Below are 26607 nucleotides of genomic sequence, written 5' to 3' on the forward strand. Positions count from 1 at the left end.
ATATTTGAAATAAAAAGGTCACATTCCCTTCATTTTGCAGAGGATTTACAAATCTACGACCCTTCCTCTAGAGGTCAATGTACTTACCTACATAGATCCTGTAGGAGAATCTGCCCATCAGCAGTAACACACATACATGAAGGGGAATTAAATTGATGATGAAAACGTAACCTCCCCATGCCGACACCTGCAACAACAAAAAGTAACAATAGTTAAGGCCAACAAATCTTGCCATGATAATTGTCTTAAAACATTTAGAATTTCAAAGATAATTTTCATGCCTGGGGGGGCCCAATTTCAGCACAAAAGTAAAGTCTGATGTCACAACACAAACAACCACGGTAATACTGACAATATGTCTTGTGATTAGTTTTATGGCTTTGTGAAATCGTCCACAGGACGAGTGACAGAGGGAGAATGAATGCGGCAAGAAAGTGAAGAGCGAAAGTGAAGGGCGAAGGCCCCTAAGCCTTTGAGGACACGATAAATTAACAGAAAATTTTTTAGTAAAAAATGTAAGGTTTTTTGAGACTGCTTGAGACTTACCATATAGAAGTATGACAGTGACGTGGCCGCTGCCCATGATACTGAACCAGTTTTGACAGCTTTCAACTGTGAAACGCAAAACAAACAAAAATCCCCAAAACATTATACACATGTACATGTAAATTAAAGTTTAAATATTGACCAAATGTGTCTTGTGCCTTTAAATAGTCTATTTTTTCCTTTATGTGAGAGAGATGAAAATGAAATAAAAATATGTCTCAAGTTTCACCCTTTATCTTCAACTGGAAGCAATCAAGAAAATAATGCTATCGTGCAACAGCTTACAAAACCCACACACCCCAAACTGAAACTAGATACTTGAACTAGAGTGCTAACTTGACCTGTGTTTTTTATGAAAGCGGTTAAACGGCTGCACACATTTTGTGTACGTCCAAAACCTTCGTAAAAGCTTGGCACAATTATTTCCATATCGATGCTTGAATTAATTTCCTGTGCATTATAATGGAATCCACGAATGAAATGTGAAATATTTAGTCTTGCGTGAGTAGCATAAACCTTATATGCATGCATGTAAGTTTGTTTAAACGGCTTCAACAAATTTGGTGTGTGTTCATCCAAACCTTTGTAACAGCTTAGCACAATAATTTCCATATCGGTGCTTCTATTAATTTCCTGTGCATTATGGAATCCACGAATGAAATGTGAAATATTAAGTCTGGCGTGAGTAGCACAAACTTTACTAAATGCATGTAAGTTTGATTAAATAATTGTTTTCATGAGAGATCTACAAGGCCGGACAGCCTGCTTAAATTATTTGGGCTGTAGACCCAAATCAACTGCCACCAGGGGCACATTGTCGCCCTCTCCTGGGGCCGAAACAAGGTTACCCCCTTCGCAGTCTGTGGGTTACATGCATCGGCATTGCCTACTATGAGCCTGGCTGGTAGAGCAGAATGCACTACCTTCCCAATATTTACCAAGCAGTCATGTTTCAGTGCCTTGCTCCAGGGCACAAGTTTCATGACCGGTAATCGAACCCACACTCTGCTGCTGACAACACCAGAGCTTGGGTTCGATGAACTAGACTGTTTGGCCTAGTTCTATGAAAAAATCATTTCTCAGTGGAGTACGTGCCTCCAAAAAATATCTGCGCTCAGATGGCTTCTAAAAACATGTGTATATTATAACCAAGTGATACACAAGTAAGTGATACACAAGCTTCACAATTCATATGAATAATTAAGGGAATCAATGTGTGGTGAAGAGGTTTTCAACTAGTGGTTTAATCCCAACGAGGCCTAGTTCTTGATAATTTTACCGAGACGAAGTCAAGGTAAATTATAAAGAACCAGGCCTCGCCGGGTTTAAACCACTAGTTGAAAACCGATTCAACACACTTTGATTCCAATTCATACATGTAAATACCTTTTCGGTCAAAAACATCATCACTTTTTGGTCAAAAAGTAAAATAAATGCAAAAGTTATAATTTTTAAATGATTTCTTTCAACACAACACCCCTCCAGCTATGAAATGGTAAAGCCCTCTGCCACCCTCAGGTAAACAACTCCTTATAAGGGAATGCTGTGCGCGTCGTGCGTATCGCGTGATGTGGCACAACTGTTTCAGCCGTTGCTCTCGACCAATAGGAATGGAGAAACTGTCTTATAAGAACAGGTGCAAGGTCGTGTGTCACGCCCATGAATTAACTCTTTTTACCGGTCATAAACAAAAGGTTTATACACACCCACGTGACGCGCTCTCCACCAATAGGAATAGCGAAACTGTCTGAGGTATTTATGAATTCCTGTTTTAAACAGTCTTCCTGTGTTTTAATAAATTTAATGCCGATTCCATAAACACTCATGTCACAAGGACCACAGTGTACAGAATCCTGTTTTTTTTCCTGAATAATTTTGGTTACCGAGAACGTTTTGTTTATCTTTTTAAAGCAAGTTCGTCACAAACCAAGGCTTAAAACCACTCGCGGTTAGGAGTTACAAAAATGATAATATCTTAGAGGAGATGAAGGTAGGAATTGATGTTCCTCTCAAAACAGTCCAGACCGTAGGATAAGAAGTGGTAATTGTACACAAAGGAAAAAATACTGACATTAGGTTGTCTCTTGGGGACAAGATGTAATGCTCCGAGCTTTCAGGCTGTCACATTTTAAGAGGATTTACAGACTCTCCACATCGCCACAAAGGGAAGTCTATTGTGTTTTTTTGAACACACAATGGGCATTGTTTTTCCTCTTGCACAAAGTCAGCTCGCATCTTAAATATAAGCTTCAAGGACAACAAATTTATATAAATTGGATAAAAATTGATATATTTTCCCCTAACTATAGTTTTTTGAAGTAAAATAATTCTCAAAATGCATTATATACATGTACTATCTAAAGTTACTGTACTTCTAATCGAGAAAGTTTTTATTTGCCAATAATTGTAAGAAAGATAACCAAATGTATACCTTGTCTTTGAATATAACCAAAAAATGTTAATATCAAAGTCTTATAGTGCACATATCTTCCAACAAGGTATCCAAGGTGCTTAGCATCACTTTTTACAGAAAGATAGGTCATTGAAGATATTAATTCGCTTGAATTTGGTTCACATTATTTTTTACTAATGCTGTTAAAAAAATGGGGGGGGGGGGGTGGTGACAATGCTAACAACTTTAATGACAAACAGACTTAGGGATCTTAGGGATCTGTCAAAATTGTCCCTTTAGTTGATTAAGTATTCCTGGATACTTCTTCACAAGTCACACATGGGTTGCCGATAATGCTTTCCGTCTGTGTTACAGTTTTTTCTGCCTAATATATAGCGTCCGCTTGTCACGGCAAAATATGAATGGCCAACCAAACTAAATTCGTAATGATAAAGAGTACACGAACGCTGCATTAACTTTTTGTTGGCTTCTTCTCATTTATAACAAATGAACCTTTCAGAATATTAAAGGCAGTGGACACTTTGGGTAATTACTCAAAATAATTATATCTGAAAGCACACTACTTTGTGTGACAAGGGTGTTTTTTCTTTCATTATTATCTCGCAACTTCGATGACCAATTGAGCTCAAATTTTCACAGGTTTGTTATTGTATGCATACATGTTGAGATACACCAAGTGAGAAGACCAACAGTGTCCAGTGTCGTTAAAGGTATTGTACAGGATGAGCCTATACTTGTCTTGTGTGATTAGCCATATGCATGAATGAATAAACCTGTTAAAATTTTGGTTTATCATGTTCAGCACTGATCACGTAGTGTGACTCTTTATTCTGTTGTGACCATGCATAATTTTCAGCATGTAAATTCATTGCCCTAAATTTTGGTTGTATTCTAGAATACGACTTCATTTCAGAGGGAAACATTTCACAGACAAACGGCTCTAGTATGAGCTTCATAATCAATATCTATTCTGACTAAAATTTATCCACAATCCTGTATAATTTTTTTTAAAGACACTGGACACTATTGGTAATTGTCAAAGACCAGTCTTCTCACTTGGTGTATCCCAATAAAAATGCATAAAATAACAAACATGTGAAAACTTGGGTTCAACATGGTCATTGAATTTGCAAGACAATAATGAAAGAAAATACACCCTTGTTGCATTACTTTTTTTAGATGCACAATAAAAGGCTTCAGCTGGAGTCTTTTTATTATTTGAGTGAGAAATAACCTCATTCTCAAATACTACGTAACTTCAGAAGAAGTCGTTTCTCACAACGTTTATACTATCAACAGCTCTCCATTGCTAATTACCAAGTAAGTTTTTATGCTAATAATTATTTTGAGTAATTACCAAACGTGTGCAGTGCAAGCTTGGGTGATATTACGATATTATCGAATATCGCGATATTAATTTGGAAACGATTTCGATATCGGATGAATTTGGTTTTAATCGAAATATCCATATATCGTGATATATCGTGATATATCGCGATATCGATTAAATATCGCAATATCATGATGTATTTGCAAGCTGAGACATCTTGCACCCCATAGACTAGAGTAAAACCAGAAGAATAGGTCATTAGAACACCTCTCTAATGCTATGACTGTCTCTTCTACAACTTTCACTTGGAGTTTGAAGACTGATGGTGCAAATTTCATTAATCGCGATTATATCGAATATCGCGATATATTGTCGGCGATATATCGTGAATAAAATAAAGCGATATCGCCCAAGCTTAGTGCAGTTTCTTTAACGACTGCCTCTATGTGAATGTATTGATGAGCACCAAACACAGTGGTTGTTCCAATTATAAATATACATGTAGCCCCAGATGGCTTGGCTCAGACTTCCTGGTGGGAAGGCTGTGCTGCGGTACTATTTGAGTGACAATTTTATGCAGCCATTAAATGCACATTATTAAAAACCACATATTAATTTGATGCTTTAAAGGTTGCCGTCTGGATCAACACAAAGGCATTTGCTGTGGGTGCCAAGGCCTACAATTAAACCCACAGCAATTGCGGTGGTGCCCTGTGCTTTTGCTGTGGTGCCGGGGCCCAATTTCATAGAGCTGCTTAAGCAAAAAAATTGCTTAAGCTTGCTTACTTTACACGTGACATGTTACTGGCCAAATGTCATGCCATTAGACATTGCTTGTGACTGGTATTTACCTGTTGTTTACTTAGCATAACAATTGAGTGGAGTCTTGGCTGGTAATCTGATTTTACTAAGCAAGAATTTTTTTGTTTAAGCAAAATTTTGTTCTTAAGCAGCTCTATGAAAATTGGGCCCTGGTCTCGATACAAATTTATATTTTCCTCATAGAAGTGCCTCTTACCAGAATATGATTGCTTTGCCCCTTCAAGAGCATTTTTTTCAAGGCCTGAGTGCCCCTTTAAAGGAACACGTTGCCTTGAATCGGACGAGTTGGTCGATAACTGAGCGTTTGTAACCGTTTTTTTTTATAAAATGCATATGGTTGGATAGATGTTTTAAAAGTAGAATACAATTATCCACACAAGTTTGTCTCGAAATTGCGTGGTTTTCCTTTTACAGCGCGAACTTACACGGTCGGCCATTTATGGGGGTCAAAAATTTGACTCCCATAAATGGCCGCCCGTGTTAGTCGATGAGGTAAAAGGAAAACCGTGCAATTTCGAGGCATGTTTGTGTGGATCATTGTATTCTACTTTTACAACATCTTTCTACCCATGTGCATTTTATAAAAAACAGTTACAAATGCTTTTCAAAGACCAACTTGTCCGATCCAAGGCAACGTGTTCCTTTAAACTTACCAGTGGAAATTCATATTTCTGTTTCACAATAGAAGTGCCCTTTATTTACATGTATGAATGAAATACTACAAGCACCTTGCCTCTTCAACTATTGACCCAATTCAAGGCGCAAAGTGCAAAGTATTCACAAAGGAATTGGCGGCAAAATGTGCGGATATGGTAGATGCACATTGTGCGGAGGCACGTTTCCCATCATGCAAGGGGGTCAATATGTAATTTTAATATCATCAACGTCAGCTTACTTATGATTTAATATTACTAAGCAAAGTAGATAAAACGTAATGTGCAATGTTTTTTAAATTTAGAGGAGTGGCTCAACTATTTTTTATATTACAAGTTTGCCACCTATTTAAATTCAATTTTTAAATTAATGTAAAATTGTTGTAATTCAGCCTTTGAGCTGTGAGGACAGTTTTTTAATAAACCATTTTATCATCTATCTATCTGTCTAACATACATTCTACTTTACAAAGCCATTGGACACTTTCGGAACAGTAAAAAAACTAAAAGTTCACAGATTACAAATAACTTACAGGGTTTACAGAAGGTAATGGTGAAAGACTTCTCTTGAAATATTATTCCATGAAATGCTTTACTTTTTGAGAAAACGGTAAAACAATATAAATTCTCGTTAGTGAGAATTGTGGATTTGTTATAAACACATTAAAAAACATTAAAAACTATATAAATTCTAGATATATCGAGAATTATGGATTTATTTTAAACACGTCATGACACGGCGAAACGTGCGGAAACAAGGGTGGGTTTTCCCATGATTTTTTCCTGACTCCTATGACCAATTGAGCCTAAACTTTCACAGGTTTGTTATTTTATATATAAGTTGTGATACACGAAATGTGGGCCTTGGACAATACTGTTTACCGAAAGTGTCCAATGGCTTTAAGTGCAAGGCCTGCGTATAAATGTTTATATTTGCATATATATCTTAAAAATAATGTGCAAGTCCTTTTGAGGTGAATGAATGGGTGCTAATATTACGCCATATGTGCAGGCAGGGCTGTATGCTTCGTTTTTGAAAGGGCAAGGGCACCAAGGCATTTTCCCTTTGGCAAAGGGCACCCTATGAGGAAATTGTAAATTTCTACTGGAGCACCAGTAAAAGCACCAAGGCAATGACAAGGGCAACGAAGGCAATCGCCTCCGCTGCCTCCGTGAAGTATCAGGCCTGTGGCAGGTACTATGCCACAATATGTACATGTATTTTATGTAGTTACCCATTTGAACACATTTTTATGTCAGCACATACTGTCTGATACTCTGATGACATCTAATTTAAAACAGTAAAATGCAACGGATGCAAAAAATATCTTTCACGGCTCAATCCAATTTTTTTTCTGGTTTTCATAGAAAATATTTTGCAGACGGCTGCAATACACAGGCATCTGTCATGTCGGTTGGAGAGAGATATATTGTTTTGCTTTTCCCCATGATCCCTTTTTTTAATCTTCTTGTGAAAAACCAATATGGGGTTAAGCCGGTTAACCCCATAAAGTAAAAAAAAAGTCCCCCTTGTGCCCCTCCCCAAATAAGCTTTCACAAATAAGTAATTAAATAATTCCAAACCCCCCATAATTAAGTCCTGTCCCCACTCGCCCCCTCAATGTAGAAGTTAGATGTTGTTGTTGAGCATAGTGTTGAGGATTGAGGACTGTAATAACAATTGCTGATCTCTCACTGGGCCAAACAGCCCGCAGCCACGCATACAAATCTTTTGCTGGTCCAACTATGTTGGTGTTGAGTTACACAAGTGTGGACGAAATGTATTTTAATATAATAATAATATTAATAACAACCAATACAACACTGTAATGATGCCCCCCCCCCCAAATAAAACAAAAACCTGGCACTATCAATCAATATTCACTACTTTTGCATAAATATGCATTCCTGAAACACAACGCCATTCCTTACCCACAGATAATAAGTGAAGAGCAGAGCAAATATGGCAATTCCCTCGTTGTCATAGGAACCAGCAACTGAGCGAGAAATGTAGCCGGGCACTGTAAAGTACGAGAGAGAGGAAATATTTATCATGCAAAAAAAACAAAAACAAAACATACAAGACGGAGTTTGTCACATTTTGCACTTTCAGCTATTTGCATCCGTTGGTTTTTCTGGTGTAAAAAATGTCAAGCATCCAGGCATAAAGCATTAATCCATTCGGCTTGCTACTAAATTATTACAATTACCTACTGTGCACTTTGAGCATGGAGCAAACAGGTTTAAGTAGCCACTGAGACAATGGCCGGTGCATATTTAAAGACAGTGGACACTATTGGGAACTGTCAAAGACTAGTCTTCACACTTGGTGTATCTCAACATATATGCAACAAATAGCAAACCAGTGAAAACTTGAGCTCAATCGGTCGTCGAAGTTGCGAAATATTAATGAAAGCCTACAATGCTCGCTATGATATCATGTGGTGAATGGTATTAGTATAAATTTTTTTTAAGCTGAGCTCCACGCATCATGGGCATCTTTTTTTCTCCCATTTATTAAAAATAATTTACAGAAATTATTACCCCTCATTTTACTACAGAGCACATCATTAAATATCTCTCGTATTTAATGTGTTTTTATGAAGGCACTTCAAACGTGAATAAAAGCAAAATTATGACAGTTAAAACAAGAATTGTGTTACACTGTCGACCTTGTCGATAAACAAAAAGAACAGACACACAGTATGTACGAATATCAATCAGTCACGACTAATTGACCATTCCTCTGTCCAATGTAAAGTGATGCTAGATGGTGCGTGATGAAAACAAAAATTGATAAAAACATCCACCAACAAAAAGCCTGGAATTTTATCTTTAAAAGGGCAAGGCCATTTTCATTTTGCAAAGGGCACTTTCATACTTCTTCTCCTTCTTTCATGTTAGTACAGACTCAATTACGAGCTAATTTTTGTGCTTAAATAACAGCGGCTACAGGATAATCTCAATATTTTAACTATTACCTTTTTTTGGCCAAACAAACAATTTATAGCCATTTTACGCTTAAAATTTGCATTAAGTAATAAGTAATTCAAGTAAAAAAAAAGCACCTCTCCGCACGGCTTTTTCAGCCGAGAGTCAAAAACTGCTTTTATACAATGTATATTGACGTCGTTGGCGCTTTTCCCAATAGCGTTTGTACACAGTTCTCCAGTTTTGGCCAACTGAGGGGGGCGCTATTTTCCAAATCAAATAGCGCCAATGACTTCACGATTCCTTTGTAGCGCGGGTTTGTTTGACCTCACGTTTTTCAGAATTTCGGCAGTGAGTGTTTCGGAGAAAACCATTTCTACCATGTTTTAACGTGAGGTAAGAGACTCGTTATATTTTTTTCTGTTTCCTATGGACTGCATCTTCTACAAAAATGTAACAACTATATATATTTCTGAGCATTCTATCCCGGCCTTCAAAGCAGCTCTATGCCAAGAGTTACATGTACCAAACATGTATCTGTTGTTCATGATTTGGTGTCATGAGCGTCTTGAGTACCTTGTTCGGTAGATACGTGCGCTATATAAGACTTCGATATTATCGTTAGTACTATGTTTTTCATGAGTTGTAACAAAAAGTGAGCCTGTAATTGTGGCTGTGCGTATGTGTGTTTGTGGGGCTATTGTCTGCAGGAGGGGGTCGGGGAGGGGGGGGGGGGGTGGGGGACTGGATGTAGGACTTACCGATAGCGATGAAGCACGCAGACAGCAACCCTGCTCCCGGACTCCACAACTCTTTGGTAAGGCCATAGGCAGCCAGTGCAGTTAACCCACTGAGAAAACAACACAGGGAAGAAAGACAAAACAAGGTTTTTGGTTACGTATGTAAATACACCAAAGATAATCGCTAGACTGGAGGTCTTTCTAACTTTGATCTTTTGGCTGACATTTCCAAAGTCTGTATTAAAGGCAGGGGACACTATTGGTAATTACTCAAAATATTTTTGAGCATAAAACCTTACTTGGTTATGAGTAATGGGGAGCTGTTGATAGTATAAAACAAATATAGCGTGTCTGCGTCCCATATTCAGCTCGGCACTCCGCCTCGTTGGATATGGGACGCAGAAGCGCTATATTTTTCCGTATTCCACTCGCGCTTGTGTGATAACTTATAGTAACCTAAGTGGACACTTTAGACAAAATAAGTTTGCAGGAATGCTTATTACCATTGCCATGAAAGGCTTTTGAAAAAAAAAAAGTTACACAAGTTTGTTTTCAGAGTCATTTCTACAGTATGTAGCTTTTAACCCTTTAGCACGCATGCAACGTTAAACATAATGTCACACGCTCCTTAGTGCGCCAGGCAAATTCAATCGATTTCCGGTCCTATCCCAAAAAATGTCTGATAACTGTCGGTGTGATTATTTTCTTGTGTTACAAGTTGGGTTTATTTTGTAGAGGATGAAATTATCTTTTGGATGATTGTCACAGTTGCTTTGTTTGTCTTACAAAATTCAAGATTTCAGGTTGGAAACATAAGAGAGATCAACAAAAAATTGAAAACATTGTTTGCGTATCAAGTGAAGGTTTGTTTACGTGGAAAGTTGTGCACACAAGTTTTCTCAAGCTTACTGCCGTCCGACAGGAAAACAAAGCTACGAAAAGTGGTTGAAAATAATCACAACATACCTTGAGAAATGAAAATGAATGCCTCTATTATCAACAGATACCTTCTGTACCTAAAATCTTTTGTAAAATCCTTTCAAATCACGGTATTCCGTGTGTAAAAACACCAGAAAGTTTGACTGTCATTACTGTGTACATGCGCGCGTAAGACGTGGTACATTCCCTATACGGTCCGGCTACACAGAGAAAACGTACGGCTCCACACAGAGAAAAAGCACCCACTCATACATGCGTTGTTTGATTGTGAAATGACTTTCGACCTTTGAACCTTACGTCATTTTTTTCTTATGTGGACCATGTGCTATTTTTAGACTGTTGTCATCTTGAGATCGCGCTCTATCTATGGCTGTTTGCTGCGTTATAATCGCATGTGTATAACTCAAATTACACCATGTCAAACTGCGTGGTCATACGCAGGGCGCCTCCGAGCGTTATGCGGGCTAAAGGGTTAAACACAACTGCTGGATTTCAAACTTTTACCTGAATGCCGGTGCTAAAAATACGCATATATCTCGTATGTGGACCGGGATGTTGAGTAAATGTAGAAACCAGTGGATAGCGCCAGAGGTTACCATCAGCCCGGGGTACACCTAGGGGTAAAAAACACATACATTACAATACTTATAGTTTAGGGTTAAACTGTGAGGTTATACCATCAGCCTGGGGTACACCTAGGGGTAAAAAACACATACACATACATCAGTTCAGGGTTAGACTGTGGGGTTACCAGCCTGGGGTACACCTACATAATAATAATAATAAACTACAGCATTTATAACGCGCACTTTACTGAGAAAGAGAAACATTCGAAGGCGTCGGTCAAGTTTTGTCTAGATGTTGGAAAGCAAGCAAGGACAAGTGTGTTTTGAATACATCATGTAGGGTAAATTAATCTAGGGACAAAAACATCCAGTTCATCATTTTAGGGTTACATGTAGATTGTAAAGAAGATGGCATTATCTTTTGTCTAAATGGCAATTTGAAAAACTTCACAAAAAAATCAATTTGTGGGTTCGAATGCCACCCGAGTAACATGCCTGTGATATTTTTTCACAGGACTCGGGCAAGTACTGAGTATACAGTGTACAGTGCTAATGCACATCGGTGTATGGGTAAAAACCAAAATTAATATTTTGTATCCCCATTGCAAATTTAACATCTCTACTTATGTATGTTATTGTTAGTTCAGTCAAATTGCACTTTAAACAATGTAAATTTTTAAATTGATTTAAAGGACACGTTGCCTTGGATTGGGTAAGTTGGTCTATATAAAATGCACATAATCATTAGAAAGATGCTTTAAAAGAATAATATAAGGATCCACACAAATATGCCTCGAAATTGCGTCGTTTTCCTTTTACTTTGCGATATAACCTGGTCAGCCATTTTGTAGAGTAAAACATTTGATTCCACAAACTAAAGTGCCGTGTTAGTTCACAAAGTATCGGGAAAACCATGTAATTTCCAGGCATATTAGTGTGGATCATTATTCTACCTCTAAAACATCTTTCTAACCACGTGCATTTTTTAACAAATGGTTTCAAAGGCTTTTCAAAGACTAACTCGCTTAATCCAAGGCAACGTGTCCCTTTTAGGTGAACAATAACAACTCTCAGATTTTAAAATTCAGACCCCCCTGATTCTTGAACACGGAAAACAACAGGACCAGAGGAAACTTACGGTGCCCCCGACGATTCGCCCCAGAGGGTACCACGCCCTCTCGTCAAACCAGTTGAGGAAGTTGTAGAACCCATGTGATACAAGGTGATGAGTTGAGCGATAATTAAACCTGAACACACAGTGAGAAAAATACTCAGAGTTAAAAAAAAAAAAGTAAAATGTACATTAAAAACTTCTGCTATCTTCACTTTAAAGTTTAACACAGCTAGCAGGACAAGTCTGTTGCTAACCCTGTAAGCAGAGAATGGCGACCTGTAAGCACAGAATTCAACAGTAAGCAAAGCCATGAAAGAGACCCCTTGCATACAACACCACACGCCCAAACCAGCACCCTTATTAATGTCAGTGTCAAAAGCTATCATTGGCTGAGTTATGCCCGTCGCAAACATGCATTGTGCGCGTTTCCATTGTTTGACCTCAGTGCCAGTTAAGGATAATCTTTCCAATGGCATTGATCCTGAAACTCCTTTCCAATGGCATTGATCCTGAAACTCCTTTCCAATGGCATTGATCCTGAAACTCAGGTATCTACATTGTAATTTTACACACAACCAACATGCTTCGTTCTTGAAAGGGCAAGGGCACCAAGGCATTTTCTCCTTGGTAAAGAGCACCCTAGATGAGGAAATTGTAAATTTCTACTAGAGCATTTCAAGGACACCAAGGCAATGACCAGGGGGCATGGAGGCAATCACCTTCACTGCCTCCCGCTCAGTGAAGTATCAGGGCTGAACTAAAACGATGATATAACAAATACACTACCAGCTGTTTATTTTTAGTATAACAAAATGGATACCAGGAAATAATCTCAAATTTCATTAAAAAAATAATATTACCACAATCTACTTATTAATTTCCTCCTCTAGTAAAAGGGTTGTGTCATCATGATTAAAACATGCCTGTGGCTCTACATGGACTGGGAGACTTTTAGACGGTTATTTTTCAGTTCTTGCCAGTAGTGCGCATTGTGAGACTTAAGGCCGAGTCACACTGCAGCGATAACGAAAACGATAACGATCATGATGCAAAGAGAATGCATTCTATTGGTTAAATGAGCGTGTGCGTATTCTGCGTGGAGCAATTCAATAGAATGCGTTCTCTTTGCGTCGTGATCGTTATGGTTTTCGCTAACGCTGCAGTGTGACTCAGCCTTTATGAGTGCAATACTGAGTGCAATACGCACGCTCACTGCCGCAAAAAAGGGCAGTTAAGTTTCCTGTCGGGTCAGTGGATTTTAATGTTTTTCTTGTTTTTACTCAAAGGTCTTCTTCATATTATTTTAGGAAATGTTTCTGGACACAAAAGAAAATAGAACAAGATTCTCTCTCTTAAAAACAATTTTGCACAAGTTTTGTGGGAAAGGCCTATTCTAGCCAGACTGAAATACACTGACTAATAAAAACTGTTGTATGGATGGTAAAGTCCATTTCTTAAATTTTTACAAACAGCGGTTTACTATCGTTAATGGGTACGAATAATACAAATTTATTTCACCAATAAACCAAATTGTAATCGTCATCATTAGCCCTAACTCCCTAGGGTAACTTAGTAGGATCATAATGAGCTACAATCTTTAAAAGCTTGATATTCTGTCAGTGCTTCCCACAAATTTGTGTAAGGGTAAGGCCAAATTAATATTCTTTATCCCTAATGCAAATTCATTATCTATTAAAATTAAGTATTGTCCTTTATTTTAAGAGGATTACCCAACGTACACCTTCCCTTTAAAGGCAATCAGGGACGCCCTCTAGGTAGTTAGCAAGGTTCAGTTGACTGACCCTTTCCTCACAGTGTTGTGACGTCTAGTGATAAAATAAGCACTGTCAAGTCAAATTTAACGTTGTATACCTCCAGTGAATGATTGAAAGGGGAATGTAGCGTTCACCGATGACTGCGTATTGTCTACTCCCTCCCTGGGCGCACACACGATGAACAATGTAGGTTCATTAATTTGCCAGACTGCAAAATGCTTATTTGCTAATTATCATTCATTGCATACTCATCAAAATATAAAATTTATGTGGAGGAGTACGAACGTTTAAAGACCACACGCATAAAATATTTCACTCCTGAACAAAGAAATTTAAATAAATTAATTTACATGTATTTCTTTTCTCAAACCGGTGCTGAAAATTGGTGTTTGTTTTGGGTTATTTGGCATCGGTTAAAAAAAAAAGGAACGTTTTGGGAGGGTTTTAATCGAGGAAATATTTTGGTTTTGAACCCTGGGATTTAAGTTGGATGGTTGTCGAGCATTTGAATTTTTCCTTTAACAAGACCAATTTTACACAACAACAAAAAGATGGAAACACAGCATTTTTATATAATCATGTGCAAAATTCAAAAAAATTATTCCTATCATTTTGTGTCCTTTCTTGCGTTCGTATCAGACCCTCCAAGGCTCTTGACTGCTTTATACTAAACTTTAAACACAGTGTAAGAACAATGCTCTTGAATGTTGAAAGGCATTACTTTGGCATGGATTTCCAACCATCCGTCAAGCAATTTAGTTTGTTTAATTTTAGAGTGTTTTTTTTGTTCCCCTGTCCTGGATAACAAACTATACTCTAATGTGTGGGAGACTGATGTTGCACAAATTGTAACAGCACACTCAGTCAACTTAAATAATCGGGTTTTATCCACAGTGCATAACATGTTTGTTGTTGTGCTGCACCTAAAAAAACTCTTCTACTCTTGGTTGAACAAAGAAAAATTGACAATAGACCAGTGTTGGAGGTCTTAAAACCAACCGCTGCCTGACCTTGGCTGTGACCTCACTAGAGCTGCTTTAAAGCACAAAAAGCGGCTCAGCACCATATAGTTATAATGCTTACCAGAATACGGTTTTACCAGCCAAAAAACCATAATGTCACATATACAAATTGTATCTGTCATCCTGCTCATTTCTGCTAAGCAGAAAATTGTTATACAATATTTTCTGCTTTTAGCAGCTCTTTAAAGGGTGGCTGCAGTGGGTTTTTTAAAAATTTAAACGATTAAACATGACTTTTTAAACCTGAAATATTTTTTAATTGTTTTAATTCAATGCGCAAGTATTTTAAAAGTGGTTTTCAAGAGATTAGGGGAACCCACCCCGCCCCTAAAAGGGAGCCTTCATGTGACGTCATGTCGGGAACACGAGCCGTCGGGTCCCCTGGCTGGGTGCATATAGAGACGTGTGCATTGTGTGGCCTGGTACCTAGGAGCGTGTAGTTAGGAACCAGACTCTTTTTGCCGACGATATGTTTGAATTCCCGACGTGACGTCGATGGTAGGGGGGCGGTAACAATCCACAAAAGGGGGGGGGGCATGACTTATTCGCTAATTACGCAAGTGAGATATGTCGGGGGAAAAAACAAAACACATTTTATTGATGTTCAATACATATATCAGAAATAAATGACAGCAAAATTAACTGTTTTATTTTAATTCACTGGAGCATCCCTTTAAAATTGGGCCTTGTGTGCTAACGGCACTGTTATGGCCTCGACACCTTCAGGACCTGAGGAATCAAGCCGAGGCTGGTTTGAGGCCAGCAATTTTGACTCAAATTTCCGACCATTTATATTTTACAAGTACATGTACATGTACTAACCATTTACTCCCCCCCAAAATGCTATCGTGATAAAGTACGACTCCCTCCCATAAATGCTATCGTGATGAAGTACGATTACTGAAGTGGACCTGAGAATTCGCAGACCAAAATTCTGACTGTGAAAGACGCATGCGCAACTGAAACCCAAAGATATCAAATTTGAAATAGATCGGCTCCTGCTGATAAAACATTTTCTTTACCTAAATTGATAATGTGACACACAAAAAAGCCAAAATACATTTACTAGACAGTTAGTAAACAGCTAGACAGTTTTTATTATATAACTGACATACAGATCCTTGTCATTTGATTGGTGGAACTTACTTCACGTGACATTCACTATTACTCCCATCCGCACCGGCGATCAAAAAGACCTACCGGTATTCGCCCATGGGGAATATCATTTCAACAGTTAAGATCATCCTTGTTCCCAATGTTTTTGAGCAGTACAGCGCCGCCGCGCCACTGCTAAAACAAAGGAGCACCTGTGCAAAAGGTTGTGTGATCCGATTGCTATTAAATTTGTGCATTGGGTAAATGATTTTTGGTTGTCAAACACAAGGATCTATATGTCAGTTTATATTAAACAAATATTGAGTGGCTTTAATTCGTGGAATGGAAGGAATATTATCGGTCAGTAAAATTTGGACTGTTCCATTTCACTCGGCTTCGCCTCACAGTCCAAATTTTACCTTGCGATAATATTCCTCCCATTCCACTCTTGACCCACTCAATATTTGTATACTAGACAATGTACGTCTGGCTAGTGTTAAGGGCAAGCCCTGCTTACATAGATTGTGCATAACTGGCCTTGGCCTTGAATGATGTGACTAAACCTTAAACTAACCTTGGAGACCCAGGACTCAGCTGTACCTGGAAGGTCTTGGACTAGACAAAAACATTACTACAGACTTGAACCCGCTACCTCCTGGCGGTCTCCCTAATTTGTCAACATCCTTCTTGGGGGTGCAAATCAGAATCCATACAACCGTTACCTGCCGTGAAGCCAGGGAAAACACCCAAGTTTACGGTGCAAACTGGAAAATGGCAGCCCGGGGATCGCCAACTAATGGCTAGTTGACCCAACTGGCAGATTTAACCATAGGACATCCGTTCAAATCTTGCTCTAGTCAATTTTTCTTTGTTCAACCCTAAATCATTTAGGATCTTACCCAGTCAGTTTCCCTTAGTGGTTTTTAACTTGGATACATTATAGATTTTTATTATATGGCCAAGGATATTGGAATTGAAGGCCTTCGGGTTACAGTTTTTTGGTAAACTTTTTCAATTCCAGGCATATGTCCCTGGCTTTTGTATTGTTTTGATTATGTTCGTATTTTGTATGTTTTTTTATGCGGAATAAATAATTATAATAATAAATAATACCGTAATAGATAAGACTAAGATTTAAGAAAAGACACTATCTGATCCTATTTCACAGAAAACACAGGACTACTGGGGTCCTTCGGGTTTGTTTTTCAAAAGTGACACGGGACTTGAATCAATGGATTTCAAATCGGCAATGGGGGACAGGAAGGCTTGGGGAACCATCGTGATTCAAGGACACCACTCGACTTGAGCAAAAGTAAGCAAGGACCCAGTTCATTCACACACTCAGCCAACCCCTGAACACTGTTTTAGAATGTACTTTGTTCAGTGACATCTTGAACAAAAACACAGTTTCTTCTCAAAATATTGGAAGAGTACGAATCTATTGATGGATACAGACCACATGAGACTACAAGGCAAAATTGTCATTCATTCAAAATAAACACAAATTTCCATCGTCAATGGGCCTGGGAAAATCCAAAGTCAACAATTATTACTAAGTTCAAATATGAGGGGTATATTTTTTTTAAATTCTACATACTTCCGTCTCAGAGGTACAGTATTAGGAATCGTTGATCAAACAGAGACAGTTGGTTGATTGCTTTTACACACAGTTTAGTTCAGCAAATTGCATATTTAACCCTCCTACAGGTACCAATCAATATTACACGGACACGGACAGTGGCCCTGAAGGGACACCGCATCACAAAAATTGTGTGCATATGTATGGGATGGTGTCTGTGAAATGTTTTCCCAAATATGTGTGGAAATGTGCGTTGAATAGAATCACATGCCTGGAGTTACACGCAGGCCTGGAGTTACACGCAGGCTAATGCCATGGCCTCTGTTGCCCCTGGTCTCGATGCCCCATCAAAAGTTGCCCATTGACCTTAAGATTTTCCAATGGAAGTGCCCTTTATTCAAAATAAAAATGGCCTTGCCCTTTCAAGGATGAAATTCCAGGGAATCATTTTCTAGAATGTGCACTATGTATGCATTAAATGCAAACAAAGCAATGACATGAATTTTGTTGTGATCTTTGAATAAAATTTCTAATGATCTGCAGAGTTTCTTAAGGGAGGCCCTTATTTCATGGACCTGCTTATAAAAACATATTGCTTACAATTTTCAGCTTAGCAGGATACCAGTCACAGAGGGTACAGGTACAATGTATGTGACATGATATTTTGAATGGGACCAGGGCCCAATTTCATAGAGCTGCTTAGCACACATTTTGCTTAGCATGAAGTTATTTCCTTGATAAAAACAGGATTACCGAATACAATTCCGTTTGTTGCATATTGCCTGTTACTGGTATTCAGCTGTTGTTGTCAAGGAAGAAATGTCATGCTAAGCAAGTTTTGAGCTTAGCAGGTCTATGAAACTGGGCCTACATGTAAGCTTATGTTTGAAAACAACTTTGCTGAATTTCCTAGGCAGGGCTCAACATTTGGCCGTGTTTGGGGCAAGTCAATAAGACTGTAAAACTAACAGAGTTTTTAGCGCTAAGTTCTTACAGCTGCTGTGCTTTATAATTGATCAAGTTTCCATTTCATAGCGCTGCTACAACTACAAAATAAGTAAACAAAAAGACAAGCTAACCTTTTGGTGCTTACTGTCTGAAAATGCATGACATTCACTGTAAACATAACAATGCAAATCCATGGCCTGTTAGCGTAGGGTTACAGTCCGCTACAAAACAAATATACTAATTGCGATTTGTTTAAGTGCATTCATGTCACAGAAGTAAATCACCTAGACCAGATTAATTTAATTAAATTCTGCGACAATGTACTATAATTTATCAAAGATTTTTATTTTTTTATTTTTTTTTCTTTCTTATAAACCATGGTGTTTGCCACTGATGACATTCAATGGGCATGGACATCCCACTGGCACTATCAATTGACTAATTGAGAATGTTTTGTTGGGTATTGCTTAGATTATTAGAATGAGGTTTTTCAAAATTTGCAACAGACAGAGGACAATCATATTATCAATTTTGTGTGTAATTTTGTTTTTTAAACAATGCAAACAAATCTGAAAACATAAATTAAAGTCCAATCAGTAATAACTTATCAGACAATACAAAGATCATAGACATAGAGTACAATTTAGAACATTAATAATAAATAATTTAACGCAAGATTTCACAAACATGTTTTAATTTTCATGTAGGCCTATTTGTTACTTTTGAATTTTTGTTGTTTTCAACACAACCACATGGAAATTAAAATTAAAGAAATGAATCAGGATTTGTCATGATTGAATGAGATTAATAACAGCATTTCAGTTAAATGCAAACAAAGATGTACAAAGGACAAGATACCATTTATAATTTGGAAAAGTTACCGGAGAATCCCACCGTCACTTTTTTCAAAACAAAAGTCTTTGTTTTGTCTTGTGTGTAACAAGATATCCAGTGAAGTGGCAGTGCTGTGACCTGCGTGCAGTGTGTAATTAAATTAGGCTAATTGGAGTTTGATTTGAACCAGCAGGTCCATGTTTGATTTGAACAAAGATTTTAAGAATAAGATCACATACACTGGACAGTAGTCGAAAGACGCAGAGGCAGATGCATAGAGAGTGAAACAAATAGTCCAAGAATTGCTAAAGAAACAGAAACATTTTCTCACCATGGATCAAACTCGTGAATGATGCTCTCGAATCGGATCACTGCAAACAGACGGGAGCTGAACGCAGCGAGGCAAGCCAAGAACAGTATGACAAACGTGAGCAAGCCCTGTACCGCACCCGACATGGACGTAAACTTCTGCGTCTCAGACCCATCGTAGGCGACAATTTCCACCTCCTTACCCAGCTCCTGATTTTTGGTGGATTTCTGGGCCTGTTTGTGCCGGTTAGCGGAGCTCTTGACGGCCATTGGAGCCTGGTTTGGGCTCCGTTTTCCGGGGTGAGTCGGAGCGTCGTATTGACCGGTGTGTTCCGCCATTTTGGTTCGATGCACACATGTATATGGCCTTAGTCACAAACACTAAAGCATGTACCCTAATGTTGCCTAAAATCAAATCTTTACACACATAAAATATGTTTTATAAAACCTACCCTCGGCTAAATCAATATCTGAGACTCAATTTATGTAGTAATTTACATTAATTCTGCTAATGTATGCGATAAATCAGAATTAATGCAAAGACTTGCGAACGAGGCTGTGATAGCTAGACCAATCATGTTTGGCGTCGTGTGAAGGAGGTAGCGCATGCACTAAGTGTATGGGAGGGGCATATTAATAATTTTCGCCTATGATAATATTTTTTATTTTGGAGGAATCTTTTTTAAGTACAATAACAATAAACCATTTAAAACAAAAGCACAGATAAACTGCAATATTATACGAGAAAAACACTAGTAAGCATAAAAATATAGGTAAGCGCGACTTAACGGTCTTGTTGCGATGGCACAAATTTAAACTATTGCTTGTCTTTCCTTGCACCACGTGCATGCATGCACCACCTACTCGATTTAGTTAATTGTATTTCATTGACTGGAAATAATAAAATGAAGGAAAAGAAATAGTCTAATAAAACCATTCTTTCAGAAAGTTCTGCATAATTCTTGGGGGAACCCCCCCCCCCTATAACCAAACAAGTACAAAAACTAAAAGCCGTTTGGTTTTGGCTACGCGGCTCACCTTTTTTCCATCATTAATTGAATAGAATAGACGACAAATTAATGTGTACACTTCCTTTTTGAAAAAATAAAATTCAGTGGATTATCTATCTAAATACATCCCTGCCCTGCAATTGGACCAAATAAATGTTTTGTGTATTAAAATGTCGCGATCACAGACATAAAGAACGGTTCTTTATGTCTGTGATCGCCATCCCTTGATAAGGAGCAGTAACTGTTATTTGGCGCCCTCTTGTGATTGGACATCAGTTTACTAAAAGAAACAAACACAGACCGGGGTCGACCCAGGGAAGAAGCGATACAAAAATGATTTTTCTTTTTACAATCAATAATTTAAGAGGAATTAGAACATGACAAGTGAGGTGTGTAATTAAATTAATACTAGAGAACAATCAAAATAATGGAAAATAATGGAAAACCAGAATAATAGGCAACCAGACTATTTATTATGGGGTGTTGCTCTCTTCAAACCAAGCTTCGCTTCTACAATTCTAACACAAAATTGATACACACACATAACCAAATAATGCGTTATAATGTAGCACTATTAATAGGCTTTATTACACACCTCTTGCTTGTTCTGTATTCTGGTTGGCTGAAACACGGTCACGTGCGTGGGATGAACTAATGTTTTGCGGGAACTAGTTTCCGAGCGGGCACTAGTCTTTGAAAATAGTGCCCGGTGAGCGCCCTCTCTTGACTTTAACCGTGAACAACAACTACAAAACTTCCTCTCTTTTTTTCCTGATTTCTGTTCTTATTTCATATTTAGGACCGAGCTGTGTTATAAAACACATGTTGAATGGCATAATTCGGTAACTAGTGTACGTCTATTCCCCTCGGGCCTGTGAGTGACCAGTAGAGGGGCAAATGTATAGGTCGCTCTTCTGGACACTTAAAGCCCTTCGGGGAAATAGACGTACACTAGTTTACCCTCATTGCCAGTCAATATGTGTATAACAGTTCTAGTGTGTATAACAGTTCTAGTGTGCTGCGGCCGCGTAGTGGTTCCCCTTATCATGATCCAAAAGATGGTCAGTCAAAAAGAAATTATTTTCCCCAAGTTCATCAAGCACACAACCATCACTTATTGATTTCTTTATGGTCATGTTGCTTCCCGTTTGCTTTCGTGTGACTTTGAATCATCAGTCTATAATGTCTATCCGGGGATGGCGGAACGGGTGGGGTAGACTTGATTCAAGTCCCTTTATCGTGTGAGGTCCCAAACATGTAGACTTGGTTCCAGGTCATTGATCGTGGCTTTTTGGTCGTCTTGAAAGCCGCTAAAACAGCGCCCTCTTGTGATCAACCTTCTTGCGATCTAAGACTTAAATCAAGGAATACCGGACACTTCGGCACCTTGCAAACTCGGCACCAGCAAACTCGGCACATGCACAACTACAAACTCGGCACCTGGTTGAAAACGCTCAATCTGCCACGGTTACAAACTCGGCACCCAGTTGGAAATTGAAATAAATCCCAATCCTCGTCGTGTGTATCGGCGGGTTCAACGACGATACATTCCTAATAATTAATATGTATTTTCACTGTCATGGTGAGGTTGCCCTTTTCAAAGATCTGTATCAAAATAATTAAAATGTATTTTGTGTAAACTTTTGAAGACGTTTGGAGTCGAAAATACGTAATTTCGATGTCCAAGTATTTTTTGGGAACATTTACACGATACTTTGACCCAATACAACACTAATTCAAAATAAAGATACGTGTAAATAATTTCTGCTACAGACTGTCGTGCACTGTGTTTTATTACAAGATGTTCGTAACCTACTTCAAGGCTGCTGAGACATTTCACGATTCCACCATGGAGGTATGCTCTACCTCCATGATTCCACTAAACACCGGGTGAGCATGCTGAACTGTCGCTGCCGCCGCCGTGTGGTGGGGCAAAAGTCACCCACGGCCGACGGCCGCCATGTGTAGGCAAAACACGCTCCCAAATCACACTCTTATCAAAATCAAAAAGTTATTGTCAACCAAACGCTAGCATTTTCAAAGCCCATTACATCAACACATAGCGATGCACTTTCACCAACATGATTGTGAAAGAAAAAAAAAGAAAACAAAAACTGAACGTGCGGACGTAAAGTTTCTGGGACAAAAGAAAATCTCTGATGCCAATTTTTCAAAAGTTCGGAACCGCTTATGGTCATAAGCTAGCATAACTACTAATTATTTCAACTAAGTTCAAAACCAGTTTTTATGGTGTTATTACTACTCTTCGGGTGGTATTTGCTGTTGGTGCCGAGTTTGGTTTGGTGGACCAAAATAGGCCGGTGCCCAGTTTGTTTGGTGCCGAGTTTGTTGGAACAAAACAGGCCGGTGCCGAGTTTGTTTGGTGCCGACATTCTTGGTGCCGAGTGGGTGCCGAGTTTGTAAGGTGCCGAGTTTGCGAGGTGCCGAGTTTGCTGGTGCCGAGTTTGCAAGGTGCCGAAGTGTCCGGAACCCAAATCAAGTCTACCAAACGCAAGTAGTCACATAAGACAAGTGCGCCCCCATCGTCAAAATGTAGTTATTGCATCAGCGATCAAGCGGTACAGGTTGGGGCCTGGAAAACAATTATTTTCTGTGGCACTGGTACGGGATTGGGACTTGAGTCAAGTCTAGGGTTGGGGCGGTTAGAAGGGGGGGGGGGGGGGACTACATGTGATTGAGCAATCAGGGAAAACCCCTTATCGGTAATATTAACTTGTATATAGTTCGAGCATTTTAATGTGTAGGCAATAGTGTTCAGTGGACGTCATGGAGACTATGTGATTGGGCAATACTGGAAACCCACAGGTCAGTAATGTTAACTTTTATGTTGTCTGAACAGTATTATTTATAGGCAATACTGTTCAGGTTGCCAGTATAAATACGACCGGCAGCCAGTCTATCGACTGCATTGCAACTCAGCATTCGTGGCAAACTGAACACATTCTGTACAATGGATTTCAACTCCGATGACGATGGCACTCTTGCCGAAGAGGCGTCGAAGTATTTCAACCAAATTGCCAGCAATTATTTCACGTCCATATACTCCCGAAGCTACGCCGACGAGGGGCAGACACTTCGGTCATGTTTCCAGTCCATTCTGTCGATCTACAAGAGGGGCCTCGGGGGTCAGGGACCCAGACCTGACTGGAGTGACGATCACTATCGAGCCACTTTCATGTACCGTTATTTCACGCTGCACTGCTACATGGTCTACCACAGTCTACAGAGATCTGCAGAAGAATTGAAGAACGTGTGGAGGTACAAATGTTCCATCCGTGCATGCTGCATAGGCGGGGGTCCCGGATCAGACGCTGTTGGGTTGAGTAAGTTTCTCACCGACACTCAAATTTCATTATTTTCGAGGCGTTTATCAAACTGTACTGTTCTGGATCTTCACCCGGAATGGGAGCAAAGCTGGAAACAACTCGGCAAAGCCAACCCAGATGTGAGATTTCCAGTGCTCTCTTATTTCTCCGGCGACTTGACGCGCACAGACACCGGTTTGACGTACGGCGAGCGCTGTGCCGTGAGGTCGGCCGACATCCTCACCTTCGTGAAGTCGTTCTCCACCGTTGTGGCCTTCATACGGGGCGACGATTCAAGAGGAAACCTACTCGAGGAAATCTTCAAGGAGATGAAGTCCGGAGCTGTGGTGTTGTACGTCGACAACTTGTACGGCAGCCAGACGGAGGAGTTCAAGAAACTCGCTTCAGCCGGTGGCGTCACAGAGACACTGTTTGAGGTAAACTGTGGCATCAGGCAGCCTGCGATTGAGAAGTCTGATTCTGTCAGACTTATTGAGAACGAGACTAATTTCGAACCTCTCAGTTCATGTCTATTGTCCATTATGCTATTGAAGAAACTATAAGGACATGATCTCAACCCCTTTGTTTCCATTCTATTTTGAACAACGAATGCACAAAATAAACGGATACATGAAAAGCCACCTGTTTGTGATGGCCCCTACTTGCCGACACCCGCACCACGCCCACCTATACCCACCACGCCCAGTGAACACAACAGTTTTGTTGCCAGTTGGACGGTATTAGACTGGTCCCATGTCGAGCTCGTGTATTTATAATCTTTACCATTATCTTACCATTCGAAGCGCTTTGGTACCATTCAGGCTGAAAAAAATGCCTGCCGTAGGCCCACTATTAATTTTTAAAGGGCACTGGACACATGTTTATTGTCAAAGACCAGTATTCTCACTTGTTGTATCCACAACATAAGAAGATGCATACAACAACGAATCTGTGACAATTCGCAACCAATATTTGGTCATCGAAGTTGCAAGAGACAATGAAAGAAAAACAGCATTGTTGCACAAATTTGTACTTTCAGATGCCCAATAATGCTTCAAGCCTGAAGTCTTTTTATGTTTGAGTGAGAAATTACCTATTTCGCAAATGTTACTTCAGATGGAGCCGTTTGTCACAACGTTGTACTAGCAACAGCTCTCCATTGCTCGTTTACCAAGTAAGTTTTTATGCTAACAACTATTTTGAGTAATTCCAATAGTGTTCAGACCTTAATACACTTAAATAATTTATAATCCTTGATTTAATGTTGATATCAGCTTCTAGCCAGAAGTCTATTATTCCTATCTAAAAGCACACAAATTCGTTCAACAAAAGTGTTTTTTTCTTTCATCATTTTCTCGCAACTTCGATGACCAATTGAGCCCGAATTTTCACAGGCTTGTTATTTTATGCTTGTGTTGGGATACACCAAGTGAGAAGCTGGTCTTTGACAACTATGAAGCGTGTACCTTCCCTTTAATTACTCTCAACCACCTTACTAAAAAGCATCTGCGTCGCCCCGCCGTAGGTACACCTATACTTAAAGAACTTTTTAAAACATTATTAATAAATAAATGGGTTTATTTTATTAATTTTTAATAAAGGTTACCGTGTAAAAATAAAGCAAATTGTTTTGTTATTGCTGTGAAAGCTTATAATACCTTCGATGAATTATAACACTGAGTTATTGAAACTAATAAAATAATCACAACTGTAGCATAAAACCTTTTATTTGTGAATTTTTGAAATCCATGAAGGAGAGTTGTATATTTTGAAGGAAGTTTTATTGTTTAATGTCATAAAATGTTAATTAATCGTCGGTTCATGAAATAACTATTATAAGCTATTACATAATGATGTCTGAACTACTTTTTACGTTCTTTGTTAGGTACACAATTTTGACCTTATTGGAAAAGTCATAAAAAGGCAGTGTATATTTTTATTAAATATTGTCAAAGACCATCTTCACTTGGTGTATATGTATAAAATAAGAAACCTGTGCAAATTTGTCATTGTCATAGGCCCCTTTCTTTTGCCCTTCATTTTTTTATTTTTTATTTTTTTTATCACTATTTTGGTGAGTGTGAAATATTTGGTAATGTGACAAGTGTTGAAAGTATATTTCAACTAATTTCTAGCATGGACTGTTGTTAATAAACTGATTATTGTGGATGAAATAATTTTATAATAAATCGGAATAATATTGTCAATCAATAGTGTGCACCAACTCAGAAACAATCCCCCAATAATTTCCTTAAAGGCACTGTACACGTTTGGTAATTGTCAAAGACCAGTGTTTTTTCACTTGGTGTACCCCATCATAAGCATAACAGCCTGTGAAAATTTGGGCTCAATCTGTCATCGAAGTTGCAAGAAAAATGATGAAAGAAAAAAACACCCTTGTTGGACGAATTTGTGTGCTTTCAGATAGGAATAAAAGACTTCTAGCTAGAAGTCTTTTATCTAGTGGGAAATTACCTCTTTCTAAAAAACTACGTTACTTGAGCCGTTTCTCACAATGTTGTATACTATCAACAGCTCTCCAATGCTCGTTACCAACTCAGTTTTTAAGTTAATATTTGTTTTGAGTAATTACCAAACGTGTACCTTCCCTTATAAGGTTACAGTCTTGACATTTCATTTCAAAAATAATAGAAG

The 26607-nt window shown here is 38.7% G+C and overlaps 1 protein-coding gene across 2 annotated transcripts in view; it reads right to left on the minus strand.

Moving 5' to 3' along the window:
• LOC139937175 (dolichyl-diphosphooligosaccharide--protein glycosyltransferase subunit STT3B-like) overlaps positions 1-19955 on the minus strand; it is a 37340-nt gene extending 17385 nt beyond the window's left edge. For both annotated transcript variants that reach the window (XM_071932230.1, XM_071932229.1), the window contains exons 1-7: positions 19639-19955; positions 12079-12187; positions 10879-10988; positions 9457-9545; positions 7697-7785; positions 547-612; positions 88-187 (exon numbers count right to left, since the gene is read on the minus strand). In XM_071932230.1, coding sequence (XP_071788331.1) covers positions 88-187; positions 547-612; positions 7697-7785; positions 9457-9545; positions 10879-10988; positions 12079-12187; positions 19639-19955 — 880 coding nt within the window. The remainder of the gene's footprint in view (positions 1-87; positions 188-546; positions 613-7696; positions 7786-9456; positions 9546-10878; positions 10989-12078; positions 12188-19638) is intronic.
• Between the last annotated feature and the right edge of the window lie 6652 nt (positions 19956-26607).

The sequence above is a fragment of the Asterias amurensis genome, chromosome 5, assembly GCF_032118995.1.
Source record: "Asterias amurensis chromosome 5, ASM3211899v1".
NCBI classification, from domain to species: Eukaryota; Metazoa; Echinodermata; class Asteroidea; order Forcipulatida; family Asteriidae; genus Asterias; species Asterias amurensis.